The sequence below is a fragment of the Laccaria bicolor genome, genomic scaffold (assembly GCF_000143565.1).
Source record: "Laccaria bicolor S238N-H82 LACBIscaffold_25 genomic scaffold, whole genome shotgun sequence".
In the NCBI taxonomy this organism is placed as follows: Eukaryota; Fungi; Basidiomycota; class Agaricomycetes; order Agaricales; family Hydnangiaceae; genus Laccaria; species Laccaria bicolor.
The window spans coordinates 314,353-323,295 of record NW_001889896.1 but is presented as its reverse complement, the minus strand read 5'-3'; the positions used below and the strand labels follow the sequence as shown (position 1 = coordinate 323,295).

Here is an 8,943-nt window from a genome sequence, read left to right as displayed (position 1 = left end):
TCAAGCAAACTCTACACCCGATGTCAGGTAAATGCCAACAATGCTGACTGGAATTTTACATACTGCGAGGAATGATCCCAGAACCTGATTCTTCGTACTCTTGCTTGGAACACCATCGATCGCGGTAGCTGCCCATCGAGCCTATGATGGACCCTCCAATCCAGGCTGAGAACCTGCGTTCAGGAGGTGCTACAATGTAGAGCTGCGCCGGGTCAATATGTCACTTAAGCATTCGAAACGCAGACGAACCCCCATACTAGCAGGAATGAGAGCCGTAAGCTCCTTAACCATGCGATCGCGGAAGCCAGAAAGCATAGTGTTTCCACCTGAGAGGACAATGTTGTTGTAGAACTCATTTTGGACATCGATGTCACATTTTTGGATGGAGCTGTAGGTCGCGTCGTGGACACCAAATATGTCCAGTCCGAGTAAGGAAGGTTGGAATAGTGGCTCCGGTATGCGAAAACTTTATATTATCAGTTGACGCGCAAGATGAAGCTAAGGATGGAGAACTCACCTGTCCTTCCCCATCGTGATCGACTTACCATCCGGTAGTTGATATGTCTTTGCCGTCAGATAATTTGGGTCGGCTTCACATTGCAACTCCTGTTCATAGTCAAGGGCAATGTAGCACAACTCTTCTTTAACGGCCTCCACGCATTGTCGATCAGAGGGCCCAACGAAATATCCACGTTCCAGTAGGTTTGTCCACGTATAATCCGTTAAACGTCGGCCAGCAATACCGGTCCGCTGTATCGCGTGTCGAAGGGGAATTCCCTCGTAAACAGGAACACTATGAGTGAAACTTTCGCCAGAGTCCACCACGACACCGGTTGTCCTGCCTGATGCATAGAGAGAGAGAACAGCTTGCATGGCGACGTAGAATGCGGAAACGCTGAAGGATTCAAACATGATCTGGGCCATCTTTTCTCGATTGAGTGTGGAGTTAAGAGGCGAGTCGGTGACCAACACCGATTTCCCTTCTGGTGATACGCGTAATTGATCATAGAACGCGTGAGTCCAGAAAGTTTCCATTGCATCCCAATTTGAGACGATGCCATCCACAATGGGGTACGTCTGCGTGACGGTTTCTTGTTGGGTTTTGGCCATACGGCTAAAGTTGACGCGGAATGAATTGATAAGTCTTTTGTGTTATGGGCTCAAAGATGGTGCATACCCGATGTATGACGAGTGCTGCAACTGGCAAAGGACAGAGCTGTTGCAGAAAGCGTCAGGTCGTCCTTTCGGTGCGCCAAAGCCAAACTGACTGTAAATTAGCTTGAGGATCATCGTCTCCTGCAATCTATGTATGTCATCGACGAAGTCCGTAGTGACACGGAAAAGTACCAGCGACTGAGATGCGGTCTGTTAGACCGAATTCTTTGGCTGAATCAAGAGAACGTACAGCCAAGCTTGCAATTGCTAGACCCAATATCAATGACCTGAAGACGTAGCCCAATCAGTTCATTTCCATCCGAGCTGATCAACGAAAGCACGCACGATGTCCAATACACCTGCGTTTGAATTGTCGGGTTCCGCCATCGATGGCGAATTGTCTACAAGTTGGGAAGTGCCGCTCTGGATACTGTGACCGTACTACAGCGTCTAACCTTCAGCCAGACAAATAGTAAATGGCCAGCTTATCGTCGGAAAGTTTGAGGGACCGTCATGATGATGTTGGAGTAGAATCGGGGGTTGAAGCGATCGTGGGACGACGGCCCGCTTTCTCCAACTCCCCGCTCCCTGCAATCTTTTTCATTGAAAGGTGCTTGACTTGTCTCAAATCTCAGTATTCACCTGCGTCCATGATACATACAGGGAGCTATGTAACCTTGTGCATCGTGCAAACCAGGCACAGCAGACGCTGGCACTGCCGCTCCAGTTTGTTGGACCCATCTTGAACCCTTTCCTTGCGCCACCACTTACCAGTCCAATCTCGACATATCCTCGTCTGTCACTGCGAACAGAGAGGTACTCCATCTCGAGCGAGTCTTAAGGATCAACAGTGATTCGAGTCGTTGGCCCGATCATACTTATACGCTGCGCTGCCACGCACTCAGGAAAGACCCTCTGCATATCTTGGGTCAAGCGGTAGCCCTCCCTGAGGCTGCGGCACAGTTGTCTACCACTATTTCTAAACGATACCCAATGATACCCTGAAGAAGAAAACACTCTTACGACTTCGACTGTATACTAATGGAAGCTTCAAACCCCCTCGGGCTATGCAGAATCCCAAATGAGCTGCTTTACAAGATCGTTGACGCTCTGGACGACGAGTCAGCTTTACAACTCGGTCTGACGTGCACAGACCTCCACTACCGTGCCCTCCCCATCCTCCTCGAACGACATGGCATCAAAAGCTTCAATACCGGACATATTTCCCTTCATAACAGTTCGAAGCATGTGCTTCGTGCGCTCGCCACCGCACTTTTCGTACAAGACGTTGAAAGCATCGTCTTTTGCCCCAACTCTAACTTTGAAGACCTACATCCCAACTTTCTAGCCATGACCCATTTTGTGACCCGTTTGCCACAAGTCACAGTTTTCGATCTCCACTTTGGGGGATATGAAGTTTGGCTTGCTTCCCTTTTTCTGAACAACTCACGCAGCAGAGATGCACAGAGATGGATGGAGAATCTTTTGGGTCTTTTGAACACCATTCTGGAGAATGGTTGCACAACATTACGAGTACACAGGGCCAGTCACAGCGATCCTCTTCCAGCTTCGCTTCAAAACGCCACCCGCTGGACCGCACCAGTTGTTCAAGAGTCACTTGGTAGCACTTTGAACTCTTCCCAACATCAACGACGAGGTTTAGGAGTGCTCTCCATTTTCCCAAGCTGGAGCCCTAGCCCACCTCCTCAATCTAGCTCGATAAGCTATGGTTGCCAAAAACTCAGCGAATTCCGTATCCATTCACAGGTAATCCTCCAACGTCCTTTCATTCCTTGGATTCGGTCTATTTTTCAAACCAACACCGCGTCTATCACCACTCTTTCATTCAAATCTAGCTGCAAGGACCATGCAGCCATCTGGAAGGATATCCTATCGTCCACCACCTTACTGTCCCTCTATGAATTTGAACTGACCTGCCACGAAGAGGTGAATTATTGGGTCCCAGTCGACTTCACGGTCCTGATACTTTTCCTTTTGCGCCACCTCTCAATCAGACGTCTCCATCTCACGGCGATATATGTCCCGCTACCTCTCTCCTATCCTCGTTTTTTCTTTGGACCACTCCTCCCTCAATTGGTTAAACTCGAAGCACAACCAGTGTTCACTTACTGGCTCCTGAATGCCAAATCACCATTTCCCCGATTCCAACGCCTGTCGTCAGTCACCGTTATATCGGATTACCGTCCTGAAGTCGCCATGGATTACGACGACTTCAACGCGGCGCTCTCTGTCATTGCCCATTACACTATGCATTCGACCGATAACATTCACCTTGGTCTCAGATTTGTAGCTGAATTTGCAGTCGCGCAATGGATGCTACAACATGTATCACCGTTTATAGGGACTAATCGAAGTAGCATCTCTGCGCTTCGCCGTGTCACCAAGCTCAGCGTGTATACAACCGATCAAGTGAGCTTCCACGCTGATAGAGAGGTGCTGGATGCCGTTCCACTCTTCTTGGCGCTGTTCCCGAGTCTAGAGGATGTGAGTTTTGAACAACCGGGTCTCGAGGTATTGGATCCTGAAATGGTGCAGAACATCACGGAGGTTTGTCATCGGTTGGAGAGGCTTTCTCTGAATCCTCGACGGTGAATGGCTTCTGTCAACGTGATACCTAGGAACATCAGCAACCGAGCTCGGTCCAGAGGAGAGAACTCCCATTTGACATCGATTGATAGCTCAACTATTTTCAGCCACTGACGAGCTCTTCCTCATCCCACTTTCCAACTTCGACTTCTTTACCCTTGTCAGCATCTCCATTCCAACCCCTTGTACGGACGAAGTGATTGCACACAATGAAGCACGTGCGTATCTTGACATGACCTACCTTTTCAAGCTGTGTCGTTCTGCGCCAAGGTGTCGCATTCCTGCTAGAAGCGGCTGGCAAGCATTCTGACGATGATCCTTAGTGTCGTCAGCGACAGCTAGGGTCGCTTCCAACTTGCATCGCTCCTGGCATCACTCAACCAGGCGGCGGAAAGCAAACCTTTCTGATGCGTGAGATAAATCTTTAATGGCGAAGGATAGAGGGACAAGTGCAGTGTTCAATTCGAAGAAAGGTAGCGATATTAGTATTATTCAGAATGTCTCAATAAGACATGCCAATAGTTCGAGCTATGTACTCGTAGGCAGCATTTTGTGACTAATTAAAGACTTCGTAGAGTTCTTGAATAAAGTATATGTCCAATGTGGTCGTTCAATGTCGTAAGAATGATGTTCGTCTCAGAAGGGCTAGTTAGCCAGACAAACCTATGACGCCATGACAAAGTAAGCATAGGACAATGTACGAAGAAGAACCTTACCGATGATTCCACAAGCTGAACGTGCGCCTGAGTGTCCAACGGTGAGGGAGTCATTGAAACCTCCCTTGCCAAGGTCGTCAGTACCCTGTTGACGGTTAATCGATTAGTATATGTATGACATTGATAAAGCCGAGTTGTACACACAGCATGGAGTACGATTGTTCGGCTGGTATTCGGGTGAACAAAGAGTAGACGGTGAGTCAAAAAGACGACGTACCCGAGTATAGTAAGTGGTCCCTTGAGAGATAACCCTCTTGCTAGGATTGTGAATTGGGAAACACCATTAGCGTCTGAAGCTATGTTACCCAGATCACCGAGGTGATGAACTGGGTCAGTGGGAGCTCCATGTGTTTTGTTGAAAGGGTTGAAGTGGAGGCCCGCGGATGCGCATCCGTCAGTGGCGTCACCGAATTCGCTATTGCAGATAAGAATGTGAATATCGTGTGTGCCCCCATTACAATTTGGAGAGCAGGTTGCTTACTGAACGTGTAGGCCCCTCTGGGCAGAAGGATCAAGACCCGTTAGATTCCCAACGATTGTAAGAGAATGGTGCGCCGTCGTGGTGAACGTTATTGTCCCAGTGACGTTAGATGGGCCTTTCATCACAGCAACAGCCTTGAGGCAAATTAGCGATGAGTCGATGCGGCTATTTCCAAGTATGAACAAAGACATACCTTGTGAGGAGTGAATGGCAAGTTTGAACCCTCCACGAATCCCAATATAACACCAAAAAACGAGAGGAACACAAGGGAGGAGATCATGTTGGATTGGTGATGGGCGATAAAGACAACAGATTCGCAGTTCCTTTGAGGTTTATGTACAATGTGGTGGAAGGGTAAAGATCAGCTTAATACCCGAATTGCCTAAGAAGCGGTTTTGACCCTGAACACAGCGTGGATGAGCGTCATTGCAATCTCGCAGAAAGACTCGCGCCTGCGATCCAACGCGGTGTTGTGCAGCCATTGGGCAGTGCACGCCTGAACCTTGAACAGCTTTCAAAGGTAACCCAAAGAGTTCCCTAACAGTAAATGCCATCGAACTCAAATGACGAGAAATGTAGATCTTGAAGCTGAGCGCTGAAGCTTGGAGCGTTAAGAACGTTGATACTCAAGTATTTGGTTTTTGGTGATTACTTCGGTCACGGTGTTGACAGAAAGAAAAGAAAGCGTTGATGATGATCTATATTTATCGCACCTACTACCCGACTCCTGACTTTGCACTGGAATGCCTGAAACTTGGAGATCTCTCAAAATCAGAACGCATACTAACACATGCGCAATGATATAGAATTTTGTCGGTCCTCCCGGAGTTATATTTTTAGTTCATTCTGCAGGCCGTTGAACGCGTCGGGGTCTCAGCTGAGTGTATATTTTCATATCTCACTAATCCTGGTCACAGAAAGATGGAGGCAATAGCCAAAAAAAGACACAGGGAACTGGCCTCAGAAGAAGAGTTGTGGAGGATGCTGGAACAGGCTGGGACGAGTCGGAAGATGGAACGCGGTCACGTGCAGATACAATTCAACGTTTAAAACTTTAAATTGATCAAGTCAAGACTCCCAGTTCATGTCCCCGACAAACAGGTCAACGACTACTACGATGAACATGACACTAGCGATGATGTGCTCGACGGATTTCAATAGCGGACGTGCCATTTCTTCCAAGAACTCGTACGCGACTGTGATCGGTGAAAGGGGTTTCACCGATCGTAGAAAAGCAGTAAGAGTGGATATCATGTTACCTTTCTTTCTTTCTTTCTCCCATAACATCCCTTGACGGGGTAATACGATAATCTCATCCATTCTACTCCCCCGATCCTTCCCGCCCTATGGCAGACTCATACGCGAACAGGAGGCATCCCGCTTCGCTGCTCCCCTGCTCCGCTCACAACCCCCTGCTCATCCACCTCGTTGGGAGGCGTGTCTCGATTGACATGATCACCTACATTGCCCGCCAAGCTGCAAAAGTCATCCGAATTGACGACGAGCAAGATGGCCGTCCTCCACTCTCGCCGTCACCAACTTCGCAGAGTGTTCCCCCCACGCCGCCGCGAACTCCACTCAAGGTGACTTTCGCTGATCAAGACGCAGAATCCACTACCCCTTCGAACCCTCCTGTATCGACTCTCATTTCTCTTGAAAACTTCATTCTTCATCTCGTTAAGTGCTCTAATGTCCAAGTCACCACGCTCCTTACCACGCTTGTCTATCTCGACCGATTGCGTACGAGACTCCCTTCCTTAGCGAAAGGTTAGCTTGTTCTACCCCTTTCTTTTCATTGCTAAACTCCTTTTACAGGCATGCCATGCACACGCCACCGCGTCTTCCTCGCCACGCTAATTGTGACAGCCAAGTACCTCAACGACTCCTCTCCCAAGAACTCGCATTGGGCGAAATATGCTGTTCTCTTTGATGTCAACGAGGTCAATCTCATGGAGAAGCAGCTTCTTTATCTCTTAGACTACGATCTCCGCTTCTTTGAGCCCGAGGTCTGCGCTCTCTTTGCTCCGTTCATGGTCGCACCGTCCCCAGGTGAATACAGCAGTAGTAGCGCAAGAGCGTCGGCGGTCGACAGGGTGTCCAAAGCTGGCAAGGCCAGAGCACAAGCGCAACTCGCAACTCCAGCACCAAAAGGTGGGAATCTGGCAGCTTCAAACAGCCAGAAAAGAGTACAGCTGCCGCTAACGCCGCCCCCGGTCGCAGGCGAGGAGAGAAGAGAACGGTTGAACGCCTACTCCACGCCGACCCCATCAGGAAGCGGCAGTGGCGGCGGCGGGATACTAACCACCGCCGTGCGAGGAATCGCAAAACGTCTGTCGACGGCCCACCTCTCTGCCTCGTACTCCCGCGTGCCACAGCCAATGTACAACAGCCTTTCGACGACGTCTACAGCATCTTCCAGCTCCTCGTCCTCGTCAGATGTTGCTTCTCTGATCGAAGACACTGGGTCCTCGTCTTCTAGCTCTGAGGGATGGACTAGCAATGAGTCTGACGATGAGACTGAGGATCAACAACAGGTCCACGTCGTCGCGGCTTCGTCCTCGCACCTCGAGCTTCACGAAAAACTATCAGTCGCTTCTAAACCCGGAGTGGGCGGGGTCAAGAAGCCGCTGAGGCTGCCAGGAACAGCACTCCCCCTGCACGTCATCAAAGCCCATGCTACCCAACGCGCACGCAACTCTAGCGACACATCGTCCATCCACACTGTCGTCGATTCCCCGCGTCGTGGAAGCGGAAAGCGAGAGTCCTCTTCATCATCTTCCTCCTCGGTAACCATTGCCGTCTCCCTCTCCGTAACTACCATCTCTCAAACAGACTCTCCCAAGGGGTCAGGGATGGGGTCTAGCGTGACTATGCCCATCATCTCCTCCTCCTCCAGCAGCGCGGTCTGTACGCCCAACGGCAATAGCTCGAACTACAAACCGAGGAGGGGTACGGCAAGAGTTCGTGCAGGGACACTGCTCCAACCCCCACCGCAGAGCTTGAGAGCGAGTGGTGTGGGCCGAGGTGCTGGGCGGGGTCCTGCTCAGGGTCCAGCTGGTGGTGGGTTCTTTACACGGATGTGGGGCGCTGCTGCTGGATCGCTCAAGCCGTCTGCGTCCTCTTCAGGTGGTTACGCGCATCATGCTGCTCATGGACGACCGCCCTCAAGTGTGATGAACTTGTCGGCTTGATTTGACGAGACAAAACTTCCAACGACTTGGACAACTTTTTTCTTTTCCTTTGTTTTTCTTTCTTTCCTTCTTGACCTTAGATGTCAATTTGATCTCGGACAACCCTCAATGCCCCCCGTCACCTATACCACACCGCCCCTTCTTCATCTTTCAGCCCCCTTTGGTGCTTGATTTCCACACTCATTTGCCTCTTTTTTTTTCGTCCGGAAAAGTTGCCCCTGCTGCCCATCTACAACCCCACTTCCTTGAACTCGGCCAATGGACCACATTGTATTCTACCCACCACCACCCACCGCATATACCGCATTTGTACACCATATACCACACACTATACCCTCACCACCACACCCGCATCGCACTATCTTTATTCATAACATTATTACATATGCCCTTTGTTTTAGTACATACACACACTACGTAGAACTACCCGTTACCATACTATGCACATGCACAGACTAGCTACTTGGTTTTGAACAATACAATATATGGGGATTTTTTAATTTTTGGTGTCGGGCTAGGGCTGTTGAGCTAGCCCTTGTGGAGAGCGGGAGAGGAGCTAGTACTAGCGTCGCCTTGGACGCTGGTCTCTATTCTGGACAAAAATTTGGAAATTTGAGTGCTTGGGCCAGATGCCAAATGGACAAGACAAGGCTAGCAACGAAAAGGCCGGGTGAAAGTTCAGACACAGTTCGACGAAGTCCAGAACTTCACCCAAATTCCACAAAACCCAATGAACGACAAACGGGCGATGAGGGATATCCATCTCCATTGAATATACAAAATATGAGAGGGA

The 8,943-nt window shown here is 49.7% G+C and overlaps 4 protein-coding genes across 4 annotated transcripts; 2 read left to right on the top strand and 2 right to left on the bottom strand.

Moving 5' to 3' along the window:
- Positions 1-1,542, bottom strand: LACBIDRAFT_399453 (actin-related protein; the record flags this gene model as incomplete). The annotated part of the gene is made up of 9 exons (XM_001884274.1): positions 1-11; positions 64-202; positions 250-466; positions 518-1,114; positions 1,178-1,216; positions 1,269-1,296; positions 1,348-1,353; positions 1,406-1,442; positions 1,501-1,542. The coding sequence occupies 9 exons, from the start codon at positions 1,540-1,542 to the stop codon at positions 1-3; spliced, it is 1,116 nt and encodes a 371-aa protein (XP_001884309.1).
- Positions 1,543-2,196: 654 nt separating this feature from the next.
- On the top strand, positions 2,197-4,050 carry LACBIDRAFT_330116 (uncharacterized protein; the record flags this gene model as incomplete). The annotated part of the gene is made up of 4 exons (XM_001884400.1): positions 2,197-3,585; positions 3,606-3,660; positions 3,870-3,980; positions 4,013-4,050. 4 exons carry the CDS (start codon positions 2,197-2,199, stop codon positions 4,048-4,050), a joined length of 1,593 nt encoding a protein of 530 aa, XP_001884435.1.
- A 361-nt stretch (positions 4,051-4,411) lies between these two features.
- LbCu/ZnSOD (Cu/Zn superoxide dismutase) lies at positions 4,412-5,239 on the bottom strand (the record flags this gene model as incomplete). Its single annotated transcript, XM_001884273.1, has 6 exons — positions 4,412-4,425; positions 4,479-4,563; positions 4,623-4,644; positions 4,696-4,893; positions 4,960-5,093; positions 5,153-5,239. 6 exons carry the CDS (start codon positions 5,237-5,239, stop codon positions 4,412-4,414), a joined length of 540 nt encoding a protein of 179 aa, XP_001884308.1.
- A 1,066-nt stretch (positions 5,240-6,305) lies between these two features.
- Positions 6,306-8,150, top strand: LACBIDRAFT_303798 (uncharacterized protein; the record flags this gene model as incomplete). The annotated part of the gene is made up of 2 exons (XM_001884399.1): positions 6,306-6,726; positions 6,775-8,150. The coding sequence occupies 2 exons, from the start codon at positions 6,306-6,308 to the stop codon at positions 8,148-8,150; spliced, it is 1,797 nt and encodes a 598-aa protein (XP_001884434.1).
- Between the last annotated feature and the right edge of the window lie 793 nt (positions 8,151-8,943).